The 26,223-nt window shown below is 43.9% G+C and overlaps 1 protein-coding gene across 1 annotated transcript in view; it reads left to right on the forward strand.

Moving 5' to 3' along the window:
* TRPC5 (transient receptor potential cation channel subfamily C member 5) overlaps window positions 1–26,223 on the forward strand; it is a 141,128-nt gene that overhangs the window by 44,546 nt on the left and 70,359 nt on the right. The window contains exon 3 of the mRNA XM_039486939.1: window positions 21,871–22,392. Coding sequence (XP_039342873.1) covers window positions 21,871–22,392 — 522 coding nt within the window. The remainder of the gene's footprint in view (window positions 1–21,870; window positions 22,393–26,223) is intronic.

Raw genomic sequence — 26,223 nt, forward strand, 5'->3', positions numbered from 1 at the left:
CCATGTACTTAAAATTAAGCACATGCAAAAGTGTTTGCAAGATCAGGGCCCATGAATGTTACCTATTGTACTGTACAATTTTTTCTCTCATCCTCATTTACAAATAATGTAGCTGATAAGTGGGCTGCTTTGTGTACGTAATACTAGACACACTGTAGATTTTTTCCTGTCCTTTGATTAGAACATCTGTCTACCTATCTGTCCATTCCAATGCCTAATTTCTGTTCTGAAATCCACTGGAACATGTTCCCAAGAATTGAGGGATTAATGTGATTTAACCATAAAAGGCCTAGTGTGCAGCTTTTTGATAATAGTTGTAAATAATCCAAAGCAAACAGTGAAGAAATACTCCAGATCATCAAAGATAACTTTGAAGGATGTCCCACTTACAATTCAGAAACCATTCCACAAATCCTTTGAATACTAACTAGAAATATGTTGCTGGAAGATTAGATAGATAGATAGATAGATAGATAGATAGATAGATATTTTCTGACAGAGTTAAATTGAAATACTACTTTTCTGTTTTATCCTGATATTAGTGGCAAAATATGAACTGTAGTCTTTTCTCACTGTTCTAGAAAGACTTGTTATCTTGTTTAGAGATACACCAGAATGGCAGAAGGTAGCACAGAACTAAAGATAAACTCAAGCTTTATTGAAAGGGTTGTCAGTATAATGGGAAAATGCTGAGGTTAAATACAAATACTTTTGAATGATCATGAAAAGAAAGTGCTGTGATTCTATGCGGGCTTCAAAAAGTTCTCTTGTAATTCAGAATTTTTTATTCCTAGTGATTCACCACCTCTGTTGTTTTAAGTTGATATAGTTCCATTGATGTCAGTGGAGCGAGGCTGATTTACATCAGCTGAGGATTGGACCCAACATCTTTAGTTTAGTGCTACATTTCAAAGCACTAAACTATATACGTATCTATCTTCTCTTTCTACAGCAATGTTTATATCTTTGTGCGTGTGTGTGTGTGTTCCATTAATGCCAGTGGGAACTGTGCATGTCTGTTAAGGAAAAACAATTTTCATCTTGATATAACAGTTACATTTTACACAGACTTGTACAAAATGTTCCCGATAAAATCCCCAAACACACAAAATACACCTGGTTCTAGTGAATCAGATCCAGATGGCACAAAATCAGATTCATTGCCAGAGTCACCCCCTTTCTTCAAGGGTAGGGGGAAAACAGGATGGCCTTTGACATGCTCATTACACTTGCAGCTCTGCACTAAGACAGTGAGTATAATCAAAACTAGTATAATCACCTGCCGGTGTCAGGAAGGAATTTTATCTCCAATGCGCAGTTGGCTAGATGCATTCTGGATGGGTTTTTTTGTTTTTGTTTCGCTTTCCTCTGAAGCATCAGAGATTGGCTATTGCTGGAGACAGGACATAGCACTGGTGTGGACAGCGCTTAGGTCACTGTAACTTGCATCACTCAGGGTGTGGGTGTGTGTCTTTTTCACACCCATGAGCGATGTAAGTTAGATCTACTTAAGAGGTAGTCAAGTATCAGAGGGGTAGCCGTGTTAGTCTGGATCTGTAAAAGCAGCAAAGAGTCCTGTGGCACCTTATAGACTAACAGGCATATTGGAGCATGAGCTTTCATGGGTGAATACCCACTTCGTCGGATGCAGTAGTGTAGACCTGCCCTCTGATGTCTGGCTGGTGTTTCTTGCTTATATGATCAGGGTCAAACTCATCCCCAGATTTGAGTTCAGGAAGGAATTTCCCCCCAGGTCAGATTGGCAGGACCTTGTGTGTCTGTGGGAGGGGTGGGGGCAGTTGCCTAGCTCTGCAGCATAGAGCATGAATTGCCATTAGTATCATCAGGGTGTATCTCACCTAATCAGTTCCCTGCCATTGCAGGTGCTTCAGACATTGAGAACACCTCAGTCTCTCCCTGTGGGGACGTGCCACAGGTTAGTCTCCTAAGGACTGAAATGCTTTGGTCTAACTCAGTATACATCTAGGAACAAGGAATGTCAGACATTCTTACGGGATGGGGGACTCTATCCTGGGAAGCAGTGACTCTGAAAAGAGACTTGGGGGTCATGGTGGATAATCAGCTGAACATGAGCTCTCAGTGTGACGCTGTGGCCAAAAGAGCTAGTGCAATCCTAGGATGCATAAACAGGGGAATCTCGAGTAGTAGTAGAGAGGTTATTTTACCTCTGTATTTGGCACTCAGGAGCGGCGCCAGGGTTTCTGGCGCCCTAGGCAGAATTCGGGGGGCGGCATTTTGTGCGCTCCCCATGGGGCATGCGGGAGCTTCCGGTTCCACTCCCATCGCGCCGCCGAAGAAGGACCCTCCACCGAAATGCCGCAGGCGACAGTGGCAGTCATCGAGCTGCTCAATTGCCTGCTGCTGTTTCCCGCGGCATGTCGGCAGAAAGTCCTTCTTCAGCAGCGCGACGGGAGCGGAACCGGAAGCTCCCGTGCGCCCCATGGGGAGCACACAAAATGCCGCCCCTCGAATCCTGGCGCCCTAGGCGACCGCCTAGTGTCGCCTAATGGAAGTGCTGGCCCTGTTGGCACTGGTGTGACCACTGCTGGAATCCTGTGTCCAGTCCTGGTGCCCACAATTCGAGAAGGATGTTGATAAATTGGAAAGGGTTTAGAGAAAAGCCACAAGAACGATTAAAAGATTAGAAAAACCCGATTTATAATGATAGACTTAAGGAGCTCAGTCTATTTAGTTTAACAAACGTAAGGCTAAAGGGTGACTTGATTTCAGTCTACAAGTATCTACTTGGGCAACAAATATTTAATAATAGGCTCTTCAATCTAGCAGAGAAAGGTCTAACTCAATCCAATGGCTGGAAGTTGAACTAGACAAATTCAGACTAGAAATAAGGTGTAAATTTTTAATGGCAAGAGTAATTAATAATTGGAACAATTTACCAAGGGTCAAAGTAGAGTCTCCATCACTGGCCATTTTAAAATCATAACTGGATGTTTTTCTAAAAGATCTGCTCTAGGAATTATATTGGGAAAGTTCTAATGCCTGTGATATACAGGAGGTCTGACTAAGTGATACGATGGTCCCTTCTGGCTTTAGAATCTATGAATCTATAAATACAGGGGTCACAGGCTGAAATATAACAGTCTGTGATAGACAGGAGGTCAGTCAAAATGATCTGATGGTCCCTCTTGGACTTAAAGATTCTGACAAAAAACAGGTTTGTCACAAGCCCAGATTCATTCCCATTTTGAGTGGCCCTGGGTCAGTGTAAGAACTTGTGTACAAACCAGGATTTATTAGCTATGCCATCTCAGAATTTCAGGTTGTTCTGATCTGCGGTTTTGGTTCGGGCCCTTCGCTAGACCTCATTGGGAGTTTGCCTGCAGACGGCTGCAGGACTGGGTTTTTAGCTCTTCAGCCTCATCAATACTAATGAATTGGTATTCATTTCATGCACAGGTTTATCGCATGAAATGAAAAGAAGTGCCTAGTTAAGCACAATAAGGACACATGGCTTAATGCTTCAACCCACAAAGCTAATCCCGGAGCAGCCTGTGTCAGAACTCAGACTCCTTATGATAGCCTCAGAGCAGTGCCAATGCACATTCTCCTGGATCCTTTCCTGAGGAAGTCCTAGGGTGGCTTCCCACCAAACATCTTTTATGAGAGTACCCCAGAAATCCTCTTGGCACAGAATAGCAGCTGAAATTGAATTGTAGGCCTTCTGTGTGCACATATCCAGGTCCTCCTCGGCTGACATTATGGTCCTGGCAGTGTCAGGGCCGCCCAGGAGGCGGGGGGGAGGGGGAAGTGGGGCAATTTGCCCCAGGTCCCGGGCCCTGTAGGGGCCCTCCGAGCCCTGGCCCGGTGCATTCTGGGTCTGTGGTGGCATTTTGGCGGCGGGGGGCCCTTCAGTTCTGCCGAAGACGCGGAGCGACTGAAGGCCCCCCCGCCGCCGAAATGCCGCCGAAGACCCAGACCGCTGCCGGGTGAGTACAAGCACTGCAGCTCCCCCGCTTTGCCCCAGGCCCCCTGAATCCTCTGGGCGGCCCTGGGCAGTGTCCTCATTCATGCCAAGTAAAAATAAAAATGTTGCCCCTTTTTGGCTGAGCAGTAGTTGAAATCCAGGCCTTGCAGAGTGGTTTCTGTTTGGTGGAGAAATCAGTGACATAGACTCGGGTTATTTTCTGAGCGCAATCTGTTTATTTATACACAAGGGTTTGTTTCCCTGGACAGTGGTAGGCAAAAAACTGCACATGGGCAGCTCTTTTTTTGCAGAAAACTGAAGTCAGATACAGTCAGTTCTGTTCCAGAGAGAGGCGTTCTGTTTGCTCGGCTTCTCTCCAGAGGCCAGAGAGAGAGCTCTGAGGCTCTGATTGCTCACTCCTAGCTGCTTGACATACAGCCTTCTTCCAGCCTCCCAGCCCTGAGTTATGGGCTTTGGAAACCCTGTTAGCACCACGCTTTCTTGACATCTCACTGGGGGCATCAGTTTTTTTGCCCTATAAAAGAGTTTCAGGTGCTCCGGATGTTGGGCACAAAGGAGAGCACTTGATCGCACCCATTCACCTGAACGGGGTCTGTGACTGTCTTTGCACGATGGCAGGCCACTAGTACCTTCCGCCATAACTAATCTTATAGACATATACAGACAGCCTGATATGGTCTACCCTTTACTGAAGGCTGGACTGTGGCTGGCGAAGAGCCTATCCCTCCTTTCTTGCACCGCCAGCTGAAGTGCCTGCCACAACTGTAGTCACTGTGCATCGGGGAGCACAGAGACTGCACTGTATGGGGCGGAAAAGGAAGAGGGGAGGGCTGAGGAGAAGACACCACAAGCCCACTCCTCCCACAAACGATCCACAGAATGGCTTGGACCAACCAGCTGCAGAGGGCAGGAGGTGGCAGGTTTGTATAATTTTTGGTAGTGCCCAGAACGGCTTCAAGTCCCACCCCCTGTCCCACCTGCCTTGTAAGCCGATATATATATATTTAAAAATAATGTAAAAATGGACTGGAAACAGTAAGCGTTTAACAGTTTCTTGATATTGCACAATATCACTATCGTAAGAAAAAATTATTTAACTAAGAATATCAACTTTATTAATACTCTTTTGAATATGGAAACAACCAAGCACTCTTGGATCACTAACACTCAAAAGCAAATGCTTTCTAAAATTAAAACAAAAAGGAGCCCCTTCTTTTGCGATGTTCTACAAGAGGGGGGTGGGGCAGCCCCTTGCCCAGCGTGGGGCAGGAGCGGTGACTACGGGCATGTGTGTGTGTGTGTGTTGGGGGGCAGGGCATCACGACACTCACCCAAGCCCCAGCTGCTCGGGTCCAGGCCTTCCCTGTGGTGGGTGCAAGGGGGGAGGGGCTGCCATCACGTGTGCGCTTCCTCCCCTGTTGCTGTCATTCATGGTAGCCTCACTGGGGGGGGGAGGGGCTGCCCCTTGCCAAGTGAGGGGCAGGAGTGGTGACTGCATGCAGGGGGGGCAGGGTGTCACAAGTCCGACACTCACCCAAGCCCCAGCTGCTCAGGTCCAGACTCCAGGAAGCCACCTCACAGTCGGAGTCATCTCCTGGTGGGTGCCGGGGCCAGGGGGTTGCCATCACGTGTGCGCCTCCTCCCCCCGCCCCCCGGAGGCCCAGCAGCTGCCTCTGCCTGATGCCGACGCTGCTCCCTTTGTTATAGCCAGCAGCGGCCAGTGAGGGAGCACAGCGCAGAGCAGCAGGGCCGCCACCAGCTACCCAGGGTGCAGGCAGGGACACTCCTGGGGAGGCACGTGGGGGTGGCAGGCGGGGCTGGGGAACACTGTGGGGGTGGCAGGTGGGGCCAGGGAGAGAGACCTAGTCCCGAACATTGGTGAAGCCAGGCCCCCATGCTCTGAATATTGCTGGAGTGTGGGCACCACGGGCCCATATAACTCTAATGGATGGTCTAGCCTGGGCACCCCTCAGACACACAAGGGAGCTCCCCATGGAGGCTTGGCCCTAGCCCCAGCTCAGGCCTGGGACTATACAGAGATATCTCCAGGTAGTAGGGTCTGCAGTGGTTTCAAAAGTAGGGCAAGAGCTTTTGGTTTTTGCTTGTTTGTTTTTTCCCTGTGAGAGTGCCAGGGTCCCATCCCTGCCTCTCAGAGCCTGATTCAAATTGATGAGCTTGACACAGCAGTAAAGGACTTCATATGCCATTACTAAACCCAGCAGGCAACCTTTACTCCTCACGCCTTTGTTAAACTGCAGTTTTGATGTTAAACTGCTGTTTTCTGAAAGCGCTTTGACAATTGTAGTGATATGTCATATGCCAGTTACTATAACAACACACTTCTCCAGTGCTGCAGCTTGGCTTGTATCAGATGTGTCGGGAAAGAAAGAAATGATATTTTGTTTACATTGGAAGTTTAGGAGAGACAGGGGCAAGCAAAAGCCTCTTCGAGGGAACCGATGTAGCACATTATATCTGAACAATGATGTGTTAAAGTAGCTCTATTTCCTTTTGGGTTCACCTCCACGGAACTTGGCATTTCTCACTAGGTCTCTTCTGTATGATCATTACAATGGACAGCCAGTTTTCTGTTCACCCTACTACAGGTCTCTAGATGAACCGTTAAAGAGACTACACCAGTTATACAAAGAATAATTCCATTGCTAACTTAATGTCACAGCAGTTATGACTCACAGTGACCCCTTTTGGAGATTTTGGGTTCAGCCACAGAGGTGTCATGTCATGGGACTCTGACCTTTGTTTTAATCAATGGAGTGATTGTAGGGAGAGGCTGATACGTTTCATTCTCAGCAGAAAATAACATCCATGCTCACTAAGGGCCTGATCCAGCTCCCAGTGTGGTCACAGGTACACCTCTGCCCTGATATAAGGCTGTCCTCGAGAGCCAAAAAATCTTACCACATTATACGTGAAACCGTGTTATATCGAACTTGCTTTGATGTGCCGGAGTGCACAGCCCTGCCCCACCCCCGAGCATTGCTTTACCGCATTATAGCCAAATTCTTGTTATATCGGGTCGCGTTATATCGGGGTAGAGGTGTACTTCAAATGTGAATAAAGATAAAACAAATTCAGGCCACTTTAATTCTGAATGACATTGTCCACGTAGGGATTTCATGCAGCTTAATGAATCCACTTCAAATTCACACTTTTAGTTAAATCAGATTTTCCTGGATGTCCCCATGTAGACAAGCCTGTAGGTGTGTGGATATTAATTTCACTTACAAAAGAGAAACCACTCCTTTGAAAATTTACATTATATTTATAAAGTTTTCTCCATAATAATCTTAATCTTATTTTTAGAAGCAATAGTATTTCCAAATAACTCACTGAGGGCCTGATCTTTCAGTGAAACCCTCTGAAGGACAATAGAAGTCTTTCCATTGACTTTAATGGATTTTGAATTAGAACCTATGGGCATTTAGGTTTTTTTTTTAATTGTTTCCTATGCGATTTTTACAGAACAATGCAGGTGCCTTGCTGAGTGCTTTGTGTAGCTCTTAGTGCAAATACATGCAGTTTGCACGAATCTGCCGTACATTGTAACTCATGGCAATATGTTCATTTCTAACATAAAATGTACAGTCTATGCTGAATTCTGAACCCTATTTCTGTTCTTTAAGAAATGAACTTCTATCTGTTATCTGGATTATTTTTTTGTCCTCAGTCTACCCATAAACACTTTCCTGGGTAGCTGTTTTGCTCATGTCAATCAGGGCTAACAGCAAATGTTTACATAAAAGATGATATTAACACCCCTCTTCTATTTGCCATAATTAGTAATTTACCCCAGGCAGCTGGCTTCAAATTAATCTGGTTCGCAGATGGGACTGAAATGCAATGTCTCAATAACTAAAATACAAAAAAGTGTTTTCAGTATTGATACTTCTCACTGTATTTGTTTCAATGGTCAAAAGGCCCCATGACTCAATGAGATCTCAACAGACACCAATCCCCATATCTTCCAAAGAAAAAATACTGCAGAAATAAGCCCCGGGGGAATTTTTGTTTTTTGTTTTTTTGGTTTTTTTGTGTGTGCAGAAAACACTGTAGGAAATAAAGGACAATATTTAGGGTCTGTGTTAATAATCCTCAGACACCCGCTAGAAGCAGGCTTGATAACATTTGATAACTTAAACTTGACCTCGAAAATCCTGTTTCAAATGAGTTGATGAATAAAAGTCTGTCTTAATCTCTGTGTAAGTAACTACCAGAGATCTGTTGCCCCAAGGCAATCTATCATGAACCATAAATGATATGCTACATTAAACCTTTTCATTCATACCAAAGTTAGGTTACTTCTTTGATTGAGGGTGTTTCCAGTTGAGTAGTCATAATCATGTAGGGATCTTCTTCTCAACTAAAAGAGACAAGAGAAGAGTTTCTCTAACCTTTCCACACACCTCGATGCAAGCGTAACTGAGTCACAGAGTAACTAACTATGGTTATGAAAATGAAGGAAACAGCTTAGATACCACAGAGATGATTGTGGTATAAAAACTAGATATGAAAGAATGAAAAATCTTGGAAACCAGTGGGATTAGGTGGGACCTCTACACAGTGAGAGGATTGAAGGTCTGAACTCCCACTCTTTTCAGAGCCATAAAAGAGATCATCCCTTATATTTCTTTCTTGTAGAAAAAGGAATGACCATTGCCTTACTAAAGTATTAAAGAAAAGCAGGGATCTGTGTACTCACAGCACAGTGGTATCAAACTCCAGAGCTGCAACGCTGAGACGGTAAACCAAGGAAGAAATGAATGTGGGAGTGGTGTTCATGGAGAGGCAAGGCAAATGGATGTGTGGTGTACGTACTGCTCCATATAGTGATTATGGTAGAAGCACAACTTCAGTGTTAGTTCTAGGACATCACTGAGAAGATACCTTAGCCAACCTGCCTGAGATGCCACAGAGATGAGCATGTGAAGTGCAGGACATCAGAAATTGACAACAGGCAAAGGGAGCACAAAGCCTAAATGTAACCACCTGTCTAGGAACTTCTGTGGCCTTTATCATTGTATCAGAGCATCTGAGACAAGGGTTTCAGTGGAACAGGAAAGATTTAACAATTGTTGGAAGGGTTTAGAGTCAAAGTTATCCCAGAGAAGGTTCAGAGGGAACTGTGGTACTAGAAGAAAGTTTGCTGTAGGTACTTGGTATGGGAACATTTGAAGACACCACAAGGAAGAAAGATTGTGTCTGAAAAACCTAAAAGTGATTGTTGCAGCTCAAATGTCTAACAGCTCTGCCAGCATCCACGCTTTTCATTATGTTTATTGCTGTAGTAAGAACTCACAGCTATAGTTAGCAACAGGCCTTTGACAGTGAAAACTGCGTCAGAAATGGAGTCCATCTAATTAAACCAACAGCAGAGAAATCACCACTTCATTTAATCATCACATTAATCAGGAAAAAGCCATATTTTAAACCTAAGAGTAGGTAGCAAAGACTGGATGAGTGGAAGAACCAGAAACAACATCCTCAGGGTGATATACCAGATTGTGACAGGGTGTGTGTCTCACCCACATCCTCGGTCACTCCAGGAACCCAGACTCTTTTCTTTTAGTATGCACTCTGTATAATATATTCAAGTCCCTTCCACCAATAACTGTACAGAAGAAATACTCCCTGCCTCAAAGACAGACAGAAGGTCAGGCAATTGGAACTATGATGGATGCTGCACTAGGAACCTTCTTTACTCATTTAAGAGAGTGTTGTTCCTAATACCTCAAGCAATGTGCTCAACATGACCCTATGTCACTTCCTAGCAGCTCATAAAAATAAATTTAATTGATCCCCAGTAGCTTAATATCATGCCAGCTCAGCTGTCTGAGCAATCTGGCGACCAGAAATCTGAGAACAGGGGAAGAAAGTTCCTCACGCAACACTGTGCCGTTCCAGAGTCGGGTGCTAGCTGCTCAAATTAAAGCTGGGTGAAATACTTGCAACAAACTTTTTGTTCAACAAATTTAATCCTTTTTATGTTTCTACACAAACATTTGTTTTGATCAGTTTGTTGTGGTAATGGTTAATCAACATATTTGGTAACATAATGGTTAATCAACATATTTCAGGCTGGGGATTGTTCACAAACGCCATGACTATGGCTTTTGATCATCATTATTTGTGCAGCATGATTGGTCCCCTAAATCACATATTTGTTTCTGCTTCCTGTCTGGGTACCTCCCAAGCCCAGAAAGAGATTTCAAGCTGGACACTCAAACTCTTTCAGCGTGAATATTCATGAATATCTATTTGTGCCAGGAGTATTTGTAACACTTTCTCATTCATATTTTCAAAGGAAAGTCTGCCTGGGTGAGTGTCGGAGGAAAGTGAAGAGAACATATTGTGGGCACCACCAGAACAAATTCATAGGTTTTATTAAAAACTAATGCTTGGGTCTAATCTTAAAGCTCAATCCAGATCTGGAGCTGAACCCAACCACAACTGACCTGAAGCTAACCCAAGAGTATTGAGTCATTTTCAGAACTGACACAACCTGGAACCAAACACTTCCTGTTGAAACTGTGTCTATGCTGCCTATGTCATGTCCTTGGGGCTTGACCTGGTGAGGGCTTCTAGCTCGCCTCTCCCCATTCATGTGATCTGTCTCCAACTGCCTCCTGCTTGTGGAGCTGGGGAAGCAGCATCTGTATGTGCTGCGCCTGCCAGACACCACCACCTAGCTGTGCTGTATGTGCTGTGGAGACGTGCTGCAGCTCATTTGCAGCGACTGCAGCGCACACAGAACACAATGAGGTGGCGTGGCTGACAGCAGCGGGGCATGCAGCTGCCGCTGCCCTGACCCCATGAGCAAGAGTTTTCAGACCTGACATGACCCAAGCACTTTAGTTGGGTCCCACCAGATTCGGTCACATGGCAAGGCTCTAGCTCATAGGTACTTTTTGCAGAATTCATCTAGATCTGCTCAGAATGCCAGATATACCCATATCTAACCTTGCAGTTCACTTACCCCTACACTGTGGCAATAACTTACACTTTACAGTGCTAGACAATGCAGTGTTTACTAGTGACAAGATACTTGATTCCCCCTAACTCTGGGACTGAGAATACTATTTCTGTAATACTTCCCACCTCTGCTTACTAGTAAAGTGGAAATCTTGTAGAGACTGTCCAAAGGCCACTCCCAACTTGAGTCTACCTTGAAGGAGCATGTTGGCACACCAGCCAAACTGATATGGTTCAGGGCAGCATGCATCATGGTATTTAGTTCATGGGAATGTGAACAGGGCTCAGGGGCTGCACTTGAATATTCACCACGTAGAAAGAAAATGCCAAAGTTCTGATGCTATTGATGAGTCAGATCTTGTTCCGGCAGCATTTAAAGTGTGTCATTAACGATGTGGTTTTTAAATGATAGCATTAGAACCACTGAAGAAAGGTCTTAGATAAGTGGTAGCAAAGAGAACGAGGAGTACTTGTGGCAACTTAGAGACTCGTTCTTTTTGCTGATACAGACTAACACGGCTACCACTCTGAAACCTGGTAGCAAAGGAAGATTTTACTCATTCAGATCTTTTTTCCTATTGGGAGAAGCAATCTATTTTCCAAATTCCTATTTTTTGTCAGCAATGACTCTGTGGTCTTTTCACTTTCTAGTTCAGAAGCTATAGCGTCAAATTTCATGTTCTGCTCTTTATTACAAAAACAAAACCCACCAGCCTGGCCTAACAAAATCAAAATGGGTGGAGATCTGTTTTGTGGAAGGCCATTGGGCAGGGTCAGACAGCATTAAGTCCAGCACAGAAGTGATCCCAGATATAACCATTTGCATAGTTTTTTGTAATGCTGCTCTTTTGCCATCAAATCTGAAATTTAAAGAAATACTGTTAAGTAGGAATTAAAAACAAAACAAAACCCTCTTCTAAACAAAAGCTGTCACATATTTAGTCACTGAAACACAAGGATTCATACCCTGCCTGCATGTATTAATAAATTACAGGAAAAGGCAGGCATTCTACATAAAAAGAAGATGACATAAAAGACCATAGATAGCATAAATATTAAATTATGTTAGCACATCTTGTCTCTGTTACCGTTTTGTCTGGCTTGGGAATGTGTAGGTCGAATGAAGTAATTAAAAAAGGCTGGAAAAGCAATCATCTTTTCTGAGTAAATCTTAGAAAAAATCATGAATAATAATAATAATAATAATAATAATAATAAAAAGCAGATGACTTTACAAGCTATGCCTGATAATCATTGCAAATTGCCAACTATGCAATGACTTTACTTCCGCACGTTTGGGTTTCAGGGAATGCTTCTCTGTAAATTGTACAATGTGTAAGGTGCAGTGGAGCTCCAAAGCCTTTAGTCCTTCAGCATGATGAATTTCCCATCTTTAACAAAACAAAACAAAAAGCCCACTATTGTCAGGCTTTAGTCTATGTCGGGGTGACCAACCTGAGCCTGAGAAAGAGCCAGAATTTACCAAAGTACATTGCTAAAGAGCCACAGTAATATGTCAGCAACCCTTCACCAGCTCCCCCGCCCCCGCTCCCAGTGCCTCCCACCCACTGGCAGCCCTGCTGATCAGCACCTCCCCATCAGCTGTTTCATGGCGTGCGGGAGGCTCTGGGGGCAGGGGAGAGGAGCGAGGGCGGCAGGCTCAGGGGAGGGTGTGGGAAGCGGTGGAGTGGGGGCAGAGTCTGTGGCAGAGCCAGAGGTTGAGCAGTGAGCACCCCTCCGCACATTGGAAAGTTGACGCCTATAGCTCCAGTTCCGGAGTCAGTGCCTATACAAGGAGCCGCATATTAACTTCTGAAGAGCTGCATGTGGCTCCGGAGCCACAGATTGGCCACCCCGGTCTATGTTGTCACCAACACTTCCTATCAGTGAATAGCTCTTCAAATCGTAATGACAAAAAATGAAAAAGAGAAGAAATAGTGCTTTATATTTTTAAGTGGGAAAAAAAATTCTTATCTGCACTAACACGTCTGTCAATGTGGACTGCAGCAAAGGGGCTAAATTGGATTTACTCCTTTATCAGCATTACTAGACGTGTTTCTGAACTGCTGCTGGAGAATCTTGGGAAATGATTGTTATGTCTAGCAAGTAACTTGGGAACAATTGGGCTTTGGCAAAGCTTTAATAACGCCAGTCACCCTGTGAGCCAGATTCTGATCCCAGTTATATCACTGTAAGTGTAAGTGTGGAGTGTAAGTGTGGAATAACTCTGGATTTTTCTCAACTCTGGATTTTTCTCAGTGTAAACAAGGTTGGAATTTGGTCCTCTGTTTATTCTATTGAATTTGACAAATAGTATTCAGCTAGCCCTGTGCTATGTAAATGAATAATAATAGAGATACATTTACTAACTGAGGGAGTGGAAGCATCAGAGAGCCACATCACAATATGTAACTTGTCACTATAATAAATGTTTCAACGGTGTTTGTACAAATCGGAAGTCATGAACATAAAAAAGGATGCGGTTGTTCAAATCCTTACAGCACAGAATCCAATTCTTGCAGCTTTATAATCAATGGAATTAAAACGAGGAGTCTGGTGGCACCTTAAAGACTAACAAAGTTATTTGGGCATAAGCTTCATGGGTAAAAAAACCACTTCTTCAGTCTCCATGCATCTGAAGAAGTGGGTTTTTTACTCACGAAAGCTTATGCCCAAATAAATTTGGTAGTCTTTAAGGTGCCACCGGATTTGTCATTGTTTTTGTGGATACAGACTTACATGGCTACCCCTCTGATAATGGAATTAAAACTTCCTTTTGACATGAGATGAGCCTTCCAAACTGGATTCTTGTTCCAGTAGGTTCCTCTGAAGTTGTGTCCATTGCCTCAGTTAAGAGCAAACCAGGAGGTTGAATTTAATTTAAAACCCAAGAGGTATAAACACAAGCTATCTAATTCTTAACAGCATCCTGCTGGGCATCAGGAGAGGAGACTATGCATTGGTTACCCTCCCTTTTTGTCTAAACATCAATTGCCTCATCTTACGTCTTTCATTCTCATCAGGAAGGGAGAGTGACTTATGCAGTGTACTGCTGATAGACATGCTTATGCCAGTAAAGGAGGAAGTGCTCATTCCAGACTGAACAGTGCTAGGTCACTTAGATATTATATTTGCAAAATCCTTCCTTTGTACAGACTTCTCTCTCTCTCTTCTCAGATTTCCTCCACAAAAGAGGAGTTATTATTGCAGCATGAGCCATAAATAGTGACATCTTTTGACAGTCTATTTGGCTACACTGCAATTCTTAAACACATGGCTGAGCACGACAAGCCAGGTACAACTCTGATGCCACTGTCAAATGCCCTAAGTATGCTTGCTAGCTCTGCGTAGGCTATCCCAGGGGTACATCTCGGGTTTTAAACACATGGATAAGCAGCCAAATTAAAACTAAAACAGTCTAGAGCAAATATGACTAGCTGAATAGCTATTTTGCTTCTTCTTATAATTGGCTAAGAACTGGTTATATTAAAGTCATATGTTTCCCCTATCTTGCATTGTTTTCCAAAGTAAACACTAAAGTGCTTACCATAGGCCAGTGTTTTTGGCCTTGACAACATTTTAAAATATAAGTACTGTATTATATAGTAACCTTTAGTTAGTGATTGGCTACTACACTAGTGATTGTGCTGAAAATGGTGTGGATCCAAATTTTGCTCTCATTTATGCCATTGTAAATCTGAGGTGCATGGACATTTTTGGGTTTACACTGATGCAGTTTGAGAGCAGAATTTGTCCCAATGGCAACATCCTCAGTTGAGCATATTAGCATAGCTCCATTGAAGTTACTGGAGCCAGACCACTGAAGATCAGGCCCAATATGGCTGAAAGCTTGCCTACAACTGAGTACTCTGAGTGCCAGAGTTAAAAGATGTTCATGACAAGTCTAAAGACAAGCCTAGAACTTTTTTCTTTTCACCAAATAGATGGTGGCATTCACTATGTTTTATTAATTAACCCTGTAATTTCACTCAATGAATTGCTCTGTATTGAAAAATCAACCACTGTGTTTATACATTGTTACTGCATTGTGCATTGTCACTGTTTTAGCCCTGTAAAGGGCCTCTCCAGGTGTATCTGACTAGATGTTAGGGCCTTGAAATCAGTATCTTTGGAATCACTGCTTAAAACTGATGTTTAGCATCCTCTTATTGTATCAGCTAATGTTGCATTTTTCAAGAGCCCCACAATACAAAAAGACACAAACACCTTTTTGGACCAGAAAGTCTGTATCATGGATGCAGACAGAGAGGTGGGATCAGAAAAGTCACTGTATGTCTACATGATCCAGTATGTGTTTTAAAGACCTTTTTGCCCATAGCGATCCTGTAGTCTAACACTGACTCTGTCTGTCCCCCATGTCTCTCTATTTTCGGAACAGAATCTATAAGTGTCACAAACAGGATAGTGATTCTGAACTGACAACCAGTGTTAAGGTATCTTCCCAGCCACACTGTGACTATGGTGTCTCAAGGAAGGAACTTTCCTCCAGGGCAGATTGGCAGAGGCCCTGGAGGTTTTTCGCCTTTCTCTGCAGCATGGGGCACGGGTCACTTGCTGGAGGATTCTCTGCAGCTTGAGGTCTTCAAACTACAATTTGAGGACTTCAATAACTCAGACATAGGCTAAGGGTTTGCTACAGGAGTGGATGGGTGAGATTGTGTGGCCTGCGTTGTGCAGGAGGTCAGACTAGATGATTATAATGGTCCCTTCTGACCTTAAAGTAAAGGAGTCTATGAGTTTCACAGGTGGTGAGAGTTTATGCTGCAAAATCCTCTTTGTTTTAGACCATTTGTGGCAGTTGATAGCATGTGGCTCCTTTACAATTGTTCATAGAAAATTGATATACTACAAATAAAGGTTCATTGGTCAGTAGATTATCCAGACTCTGATTTTGTCATGTTTTGTTTTCAAGTGTTGTAGTTAGACCTATACATGAGATTGTACCAGGGGATCTTTTGTCCAGTGTTGCATTATACTCTGAATCAGGAAACCCTTGAGATTTTCATTCGATCATATAATTAAGTGGTGGGAAATAACCACATTAAGTAAACGTTCATATCACACTTTTACACTAGTCCAGTATAGCTGATTTATGAATTAGAGCTTTGCTGAGTAACTGATGTTTGAATCCAGATCAGGTAAAGTTCAGGTCAACATTATTACTGATTATTTGCAAGCACTATCAACATGCTAATACCCTCTGGGCTATACAGGACACAGATATGCAGCCTGTCCCTGGCCCAATAAGCGTACAGACTAAGAGGTAGATAAAGCTAAAACAAGATGTATTGGGAAGCCCAGAGAAGAATCCAAGCTTAGGTTTTGTTTGACTTTCTTTATCTCATTCTCTACTCCTCAATACCATGGTGGAGTAGAGAAAGTGTTTGAAGTGAGCTAGGATTTCTGGGAATTGTGGAAAAAGACAGTATTTATGAGGGAATTGAGTAAGGAGAGAGTATGTGCACAGGTGTGGTTTGAGGCTGGCACATCTATGCAGAGGGGGGAGAATGGAGAAAGCCGTGAAGATGGGAGAAAGCATTAAATGAGATGTCAAGTCTGGTTTCATTGGCAGAGCAAAGGGGTGTGTGATAGGTTTGGAAATATAGACTGGGGCAAAACTGTCCAGTCTTGCTGGTGAAGATTCAGGTTTGAAGCTGAATCAGAGCTAGTACTTGAGCTTGGGTTTGATGGCACTGAAATCTTGTGAACTCTTCTTGTGAATTTCAGGCCCAAATGGTGGAAATCTTTCCTGCTCACTTTATCTCAGGTGTTTTCTGCTATCTTTAATAGGGGGAAATGTCACATGATTAGAATTCTCATGAGATTATTATTTACTTTTTGAATTGTATTCCAAGAGTGCCTCTATACCCAATTAGATCAGGGCCCTATTTTGCAGGGTGCTGCACAATCGCATAATAATAGGTGGGTCCTTCTAGGTGAAAAGAAGATACAACAAGTGAGTGTAACAAGATGAGGGTAACTGTCCTGATAAAAGGTAGCTGCCCAGGGTCAGTATTTGAAGAATTTGGCAGGTTCTCTTTTAGTGCTATAAAATAATAAACAGTCCCAGTAATCCCAGTTGGCCACCTGATTAGTCGTTCTCAGTTAGCAATTTCCTGTAGGCTCCACAGTAGAAGTGAATCTTGAGAAGGGCCTGGAAAGAGGACAGGATCATCACCTTGGGCCAAAAATCTCATAAGAACAATTGTTCCTGGCTCTGTCCAAACAAGAACTTCAGAATAAACCCCTTGTGGTTCTGAATCCAACCTATGACAAAGCAGACAGTGGCTAGATCAGACCCACATACTCTTCTAGATCAGTGGTTCCCAAACTTGTTCCGGGCCAGTGTGTTTACCTGCCACGTCTGCAGGTTCATCCGATCGCGGCTCCCAGTGGCCGCAGTTTGCTGCTCCAGGCCAATGGGAGCTGCTGGAAACGGCAGGGGCCAAGGGACGTACTGGGAGCCGCGATCGGCTGAACCTGCGGATGTGGCAGGTACACAAACCGTCCTGGCCCGCCAGGGGCTTTCCCTGCACAAGCGGTGGAACAAGTTTGGGAAACACTGATCTAGATGAATAGCTTTGGTTTTGAGGTTCTGCACTGTGGTTCATCTTGAGTGATGGAAGTTATTGCTTTATGAGGTGTAGTGTAGTCTAGTAGTCTTCATCTTCCAATTGTGGAAAGGAATAACTACTCAGCATGTATAGAGTGTCTGTCATGTAAGGATCTTAAAGCATGTCATAAAGAGCATATTATCTTTGTCTTGTAGCTGGAGGAAACTGAGTCAGAGAGGTCAAGTGACTTGCTCAACGTTACAGCCTGGACTGGAATCCAAGCCATTGCTCTCCCTGTCCTGTGCATTGTTTACTAGAAAATGTTGCCTTTCCAATGATGAATAAAACAGTGTTTCTGCCGGTGGTTTGAAAACTCAGAAGTACATTGAGCAATGATTCCACGTGAGGGAAAACCACAATGTTTCCAAAATAGGACAGGAATTAGTTTAAAAAACCCAATTATCACTCATTGCAGGATCATCAGAAAAGGCAATGAGGTAGTGGGTGAGTAGCCCAGCCCTGTGAGGATTAACTCAAGGAAGATGTTAATAAGTGTTCAATCAGTTGTTATAAATGGTAGTTTTAATTTCTGAAGCTGACACTACCGAGATAAAATGCAGGAAAGGCACATGCTGTTTTGTGAGAACTGACAGTGGGGTTCTGAGGGATTCAGCATAACAGCTTGTGTCAGGGGATGAGGTTAATGGAAAAGAATTTGTTATTCAGGTCACTTAATGAAAATAACCTTGGGAGAGTTTAGCACAGTCTTTGGGGTAAAATAATTTATTCCTATTCTACTTCCATCACTGTAATTTAGCCTAAAATGTGGAATAAGCTGACCTAAACATGAGCTCAACCTGTGAGAACAATGCAAATATATGCTGAGTCACAGACTGAGCATCAGCAATTACTCCAATGACAATACATCAAATAATGCATTATCAGCAGAGGATTTCTCTGCATAATGCCAACTTTTAAGCAGAAGAGTCACAGACCAAGATCTGTATTTGAAAACCAGCAAACCTGACACAAAAGCACCCAAAAGTCACAAAATGTAAAATTTCTGGCCAGCATACCGCCTTTAGCGTAGATCAATTAGGAATGAAAAAAAAAAAAAGTTCATCACAGCCCTCATTTTTGCCAGGTGTCTCTCTATTGCTGCTTTGGTTTATAATACAGCTGTAATTAGAGATGGACCCAAGTTGTAAGTGCTTAAGGTATTACAAAGGAAATCAGGAGATGTGGGTTCTATTCTTCACATTGCCAGTGAACTGCTGTGACACCTTGGGCAATACCGAGAGCTGACAGTGCTTCTGTTTCCCTTCCCACTCTGTCTCTTTCGACTGTAAGCTCTTCCAGGCAGGGACTGTCTCTCACTATGTGTTTGTATTATGCCTAGCACAGAGTTCCAATCCTGGTTTGGATGTCTAGGCTCTACTGCTATGCAGACAATAATAATAATGGACCAGGGCTAGGATGTCCGATTCTGAAAACCTGCAAAGGTCCAGGGTCGTTTGGCTTGGCTCCTTCCCCACTTGTCACTATTTTGTCTGCAAATGTCTTTGACTTAAAGAAACATGAATCAATCATTTATAGAAGGCTGAATATTCTCCCTTTACAATTCTAGATACAGCACATTCAATCAGGAAAGAAGCAAATTAAACCTGTCACCTGATCATAATGGGGTTTACAGAGGGGAAAATAGTTGCTTTTCTAATTTGAAGCCTAGGATCTGGTATAGTAGCCAATAGCTACTGACTATACAAGAGAAATAACTCGGCCATTATGTACTCATACATGCATTTTATTTTAGGATTGAAACTATAGTAAATGGAGCCAAGTGAACTCTGTACCTTTCATTTGCCATTTAGAAAGGTAGGTTACTAAACTGGCAGAGCGAGCAACCAGCAAAAACCTTGCAAAGAGAGCTTCCCTCCATGCTATTTATTGCCAAAAGCTTAATAGGTTTCTTAAAAGATAATAATCACCTTGTTTAACAAAGAGAAAACAGATACAGCTTTCTTAAGCAATCATAACCAACCCCACCCAACACATTCACCATCTCCCCACTCCTGCCCTCAGTGAGCCATTTTTATAGGATTCCCTGGTGTAAGCCCTTAGCTCCCAATTGCCTGCAGCCAGGAGCTCTGCCTTGTTAACATAATTCTTTCCACCTGTGTGGGTGTGGCTTGCTGGAGAATTAACTCCTAGTTTGCTGTACCCAGGCCAGCACCTTGTTGTATTTGCAAGCACAGGCACTTCTAGCCAGCTCGGTCATCTGCTTTGCCATTCTCACCAGCAGCACACCCAACCCACCTACCCTTTTGCATGTTTTGGGGAAATTATTACAGATGGTAGCCCCAAGTATACCTCTCTGGCTTTCAGTCCTGCTCTAGTGGCTGGACTCCACAGAGGTTTATGAGTCTACTAAAGCAGGGGTGGGCAAACTACGGCCCGGGGGCCACATCCAGCCCTCCAGATGTTTTAATCTGGCCCTTGAGCTCCCGCCAGGGGCTTTCCCCGCTCCTGTGCTCCAGCTGGGGGTTTGCCCTGCTCCATGTGTGCTGTGGCTCTGCACAACTCCCGGAAGCAGCAGCAGGTCCTCCCTCCAGTTCCTATGTGTAGGGGCAGCCAGGGGGCTCCGCACACTGCCCCCAGCCCAAGCTCCGTCCCCACAGTTCCCATTGGAACCACGGCCAATGGGAGCTATAGGGGAGGCACCTGCAGACGGGGCAGCGCGCAGAGCCACTTGCCCACATCTCCGCATTGGAGCTGGAGGGGGGACATGCCGTTGCTTCTGGGAGCTGCTTGAGGTAAGCGCCGCCTGGAGCCTGCACCCCTGACCCCCTCCCGTGCCCCAACCCCCTGCCCCAGCCCTGATCCCCTCCCGCCCTCCAAACCCCTTGGTCCCAGCTTAGAGCACCTTCCTGCACCCCCAACCCCTCATCTCCAGTCCTACCTCAGAGCCAGTACCCCCTGCTAGAGTTCTCACCCCCCTGCACCCTAACATCCTGCCCCAGCCCAGAGCCCCCTACCGCACCCTGAACTCCTCATTTCTTGCCCCACCCCAGAGCCCGCACCTCCAGTCAGAGCCCTCAGCCCCTCCTGTACCCCAACCCCCAATTTTGTGAGCATTCATGGCCCGCCATACTATTTTCATACCCAGATGTGGCCCACAGGCCAAAAAGTTTGCCCACCCCTGTACTAGAGCCTTTGAGTGTAGAGACTCATGGTTTTAGATGCCTACGTTCAATCATTGCTGCTCACAACCACCATTACATCATGTTACAGGTGTCAGATAAAAGGATTATTAACTAGCACAAGTGTTTTTTTTAAATGGACTGAGTAATGTTTCTTGTCATTAAAATCCTTCTGTGAAATGCCTCTGACAGGCACAAAGGGGAAATGTGCCTGCTATTCGCCATAACCTGCAATCACACTTTCAGCAGCAGAATGTCAGCCACAGGAGTGAGTGTGGAGGGTACATGAAATACAGGATGCTTGAGTGATTATTAACACACAACAAAAAGAGCTACCTATGCTGCAAATGGAAACACACGGAGGGGTGGGTCTGTATGAGCATTTCAGTATAATTCTGCATGATGAATATGGTAATGAATCACAATAGAGTGAACATTAACCTCAGCTTCAGCCCTGGGCTTTTAACTACTTGAAAACTGTACGAGTAGCCGAATAACGCACACCCTGTAGTGGCTGCTTGGTAGTAGATTGCGGCTCATTAGTTTTACATTTAATATTTTTCAGACCTTTAAAAAAATGTGACCTGAGGGCATTTATGTAACATTCTCCTCCTTTGGAGAGTTGTTCCTACTAAAAGAGAAGGAAAAAAGTTAGCAACCCCTTTGCTCAACTAGAGACCGTCATTTTATTGTGTTTGTACAGCACCTTGCACAGTGACTGGGACTCTGAGGCACTACTGTATTATAAATAAATAATAATAATAATAATAATAATATATTGATTGTTTGAGGAGCTCTCCTTTTGTGAGGTTCCCTGGGCCTTTCTCTCACAAACCCAGCTGTCCTTTCAGTAGCAATTTATGAACTAGGATCTACTTTCCATTAACTTCCTTTATAAAAATGAACTTGGGCAATAGAGCAACCTTTATACCAGCATGTGAGTTAAAGGGCCATGGATTGCTGCAGTGAGGCACTGGGCACTTTTGCCTGAATGGGGAGTAAATAAGCTTTGCTGAATGTGGAATATTATGAATGCCCAAGTTTAGTATAACTAAACAAGATGAATGTATATTTCCTACTCCCCTGAATGAGATTATTATTTATTTTTTATTATTATGTATTTATTTGTTATGTGTAGGTCCCTACCTTGATGATGGACACCCAGTTTTCAGAATTCACCCCTGATATCACCCCAATAATGTTGGCGGCTCACACCAACAACTACGAAATCATCAAACTGCTTGTCCAAAGACGGGTAACAATACCACGCCCCCACCAGATCAGATGCAACTGCGTGGAATGTGTCTCCAGTTCTGAGGTGGACAGCCTGAGGCATTCCAGGTCAAGGCTGAACATCTACAAAGCCTTAGCGAGCCCTTCGTTGATTGCCTTATCGAGTGAGGACCCTATTTTGACAGCCTTCCGGCTGGGCTGGGAGCTGAAGGAGCTCAGCAAAGTGGAGAACGAGTTCAAGGCTGAATACGAAGAGCTTTCCCAGCAGTGCAAACGTTTTGCTAAGGACCTTTTGGACCAGGCACGGAGCTCCAGGGAACTGGAGATCATTCTCAACCACAGGGATGATCAGAGCGAGGAGCTGGATCCCCAAAAATGTCATGATTTGGCAAAGCTAAAGGTAGCAATAAAGTATCATCAGAAAGAGGTAAGAGTCATCTTAATGTGGGGGTTTGCCAAAGCCACGTGTTGGGTAAAATGAATTATTTCCTGGCCTACCTTGTGTTCGCTGAGGGAACACCAGGACCCGTGACTGTGTTTGGATTGAAAGGAAGACCAGGTGCAAGTAGAGCTACAAGAGCTGGTTCTAAAGCCCACCCACCCTCAATGACAACTGAAGTCAATGAGCGCTCTGGGCCCTCAGCATCCCCTGGGAAGGGTGGAGCGCGCCACAAGATCAAGATTAGGCATTTGCCATCCTGCTTTAGCATTGATTGAGTACCTCATTTTCTGTCTAGAACAGATGTGAGTCAGACTTCAATTAAAACTGTGCCCATAGCTATCTAATAAGCCTTTAATGATTTCTAAAGATGCTAGCACCAAATCCCCTTCCAGGCCCCCTCAGTAATCTTCCTATTCTCACTAAAGTCCAAGCCCTGGGCCTTTCCAGTGGCAGGATTTCCTGTGCAAGGGAACTCCTGCTAGTATCAACAGCTCTCATCATCCTACCACTTCTCAGAGGCTTGTGGATTTGAATTTGAGAGGATGTGACTACAATAGGCTCAGTATCCCTAAGTAGTTCTGCAGTGATGAGATGTGAAGACAGAGAGGATTTTAATAAGCCTTGAGTAGGAGTCACAAAGAAGGAGCCTTAAGGACGATGATTCTGGTGTGTTTCATATCCCTAATGCTCACCCTGTTTCATTTGCAGCTGTATTTCAAACACACTCAAGTGAAGCTCTGGTTGCGAATGCATTTGGAAACAGTGTTCAAAGTTGAGAGCTATAGATGGGCTCCCTCATTTCACTACTGCTGGTAGGAAGAAGGGGAAAAATCTGGAAAAGGAAAGCAAAAGCCCTCGACAAAAGGAGACGCATAACAATATTTTTTGGAGGCATCTTATTGGCCCCTATTCTACCAATTCAAGTGTGGCCTATTACATACATACTAAATGCACAATCCCATGTGACTGCACAATTAAAGTTATGGGCATGTTGTTAACGAGGGTAATGGTGGACAATTTGCAACCTTAATGATCACAGTTACTACTAAGCAAATACTAGTTTAAACTCATATTTCTCACATTTGGGTACAGGGCCTTTGTCTACAGAGCCATGCAAATATTGCTTCACACCTGAAAACCCCCAGTTTGATTCTTCGGCTCTGCTTCATGCAAGCTCTAGGGACTCAGAAAAATTTCCCAGAAATGGAGACTACTGCCTTTAGTGCCAGAAAAAGGAAGAAATGTTTCTGCTAAAACATGAGAGAGCGCCATCCAAAAGCCCTGTAAATCCAGAGACACTTCAGTACCATTCAATAGACAAGGCTATGAATCTAACTCTAGTAAAATGCATGGTTTCATTAGTTCCATGGACATGGTTTCATTAGTTGACTCTGGATTTTCCTTCTGTTCCCAAACGAAGGACAGAACTCTTTGTTTGGGAACAAAAGGAAAATCCAGAGTCAGCTAATGTTCTTATGATATTACTGCTGTAGACTGAGAAGCTTTGACATACTGGAAGCCAAGCACTCGAGTGGCACAGTGGCAGTTTTTAGGGGTGACTCACACTACATTTAGGTGTTATTTATTAAGGGCACATCTCATAGGCTGTAGCTACCCAACTGTTAAATGAATTCCAGCTGCTGCTGCTGCTTTAGAGTTCCCTATCGAAATGTGTTCTGGGACACTGGAGTAGCTGGTCACTCCTGCTCAGATCACCTTAGATACTACAGATAAAACTTTCAAAAGAACGTACATGACTTAGAAGCCTCAATGCCAATGAGACTTAGGTTCCTAAGTCAGTTAGGGATTTTTGAAAATTTTCTCCTACATGCTTAGCTACTATGGCGATGGATGCTATACAAAACACTAAGACAGATCAGATAGGCAGCCAGATCCTTCAACTGGAAGAGCTTTTCTGTTGGAAGCTGTGACTGGAACTGGGAGGAGAAAAAAATATTTTACTCGATTTATTTTCATATTTTTGTGAGTGAAGCGGTGGAGAAATTGGAATGGCCTTGTCAAAATCAGGGCAGTCCCACAAACACTCAAGCTGGTGGCAACCATAAAGGTAATTACAGTGTGGATCGTAAATGGTGTAAAGTGACATGGGTAGGTTGTTATGTAACTACAGTATAAATAAGCGCAGATTAGACCACAACAGTTGTTCCTTATGTTCAGCAGTCCCACCAGGATTTAGGGGAGTAAGCCTTCAAAGCATAGGGCACCTTACACTTCCCCAGTGGACCTCAATGAGAGTGTAGACTGCGTGTCACCTTATAGGACTGAGCCTTATTTTTACCTGAATGGTGCTTGGCAGCACGCCTGCACACACACTTTTCTGAGCTAAGAACCATACCTTAGATCAGAAAGGCTCTCAACCTTTCCAGAGGACTGTACCCCTTTCAGGAGTCTGATTTGTCTTGTGTACCCCAAGGGTCACCTCACTTAAAAACTACTTGCTTACAAAATCAGACAAAAATACAAAAGTGTCACAGCACACTGTTACTGACAAATTGCTGGCTTTCTGAGTTTGTCTGTATGACATAGTTTGTACTGACGTTGCTAGTGCTTTTTATATAGCCTATTGTAAAACTAGGCAAATATGTAGATGAGTTGATGACCCCTGGAAGTTTTCTGTGTACTCCTGGTTGAGAACCGCTGCCTTACATCACTACAGACTCCAGGTGTCTCAGGACATGCATTTATCCTGCTGCTGCTCTTCATAAGTGCTCAAGCAGGAGTCTGTAAAGTGACTGGGCCCTGTGTTTTGTTAGTAGTGAAACAGCATGGATCTGGATTAAGTACAAGCCATTATTTGCAATGGGGGGCTGTGCTGTATTGACACTTGGTAAAGCTGTAATTCGTTTAATTGTTTTTTGACATTTTTCTGCCTCTTTTTTTGGTCGGGTTTGGCTGGCTCTGTAACTCCGTATGTTTCACTGGCGTGCGTATGTCAATTCCAGTGTGTAAATGACGTCAAATGGAACACAAGCTCTGAACTGTCATTTTAAATCAGTGCAGTTTCCGTTTGCAGTGTGTGGCTGCATAGGGCCAGAATGAATGTGCCTCCAAAGGGAAACAACAACAACCCTGATCTACCCCCACAGCTCCCTGCTGTTTGCAAACAAGTGATGAATACAAACAGCCCACCCACAGCATGTTTCTAATTGTTGCACAATTTTCTTATCATAATAATGATAATAAAAACAAATCATCAGGCAAGATATAAACATCCTTGCCAACATGTAAAAACTGTAAATAGGGACATTTGGTGACAGACATGGGGAAACACCTTTTATCTTAATTGAAAAAGATTGGACTAAAAGCACTTTCCAGAGGGACAGAGAGGAAGAAGGAGAGAGCACTTGTTTTTAGAAAGAGACTTTTTCCTACTGAGTAGGAGCATAAAATGGTGCTACCTTGCCCCACTGGCTCCAAAGTCAGCGGGCGTCTTGTACGCAAGCATGGACCCCTGTCTATAACAGGCTTCTGTGTTTAAATATCTCTCAATCCCTCCTTGCTTAGACCAGCAAAAACATAGCAGGCTCTAGACATGTATTGACACAGGGACAGATCATTATTTATGATTGATAGAGAAGACCCAGTGAAGACTCATTGCAGATGGGAACGCTTCCATTCAGAGCCTTACCCAGTAGCCGTACTATGCTATTCCAGGTGTGAACTTACCGCCTGGCCCTGAGTCAGGGAAGCTTTCTCTCCATTGGTAGCAAATATTATGCTAACAATAAATGACGTGGCAGTCGCAGGCCATGCCTACAAACTTTAGTCAATGCAGGTTACTTCTGCATAAAGCTG

The sequence above is a fragment of the Mauremys reevesii genome, linkage group 9 (genome assembly GCF_016161935.1).
Source record: "Mauremys reevesii isolate NIE-2019 linkage group 9, ASM1616193v1, whole genome shotgun sequence".
Classification (NCBI taxonomy): domain Eukaryota; kingdom Metazoa; phylum Chordata; order Testudines; family Geoemydidae; genus Mauremys; species Mauremys reevesii.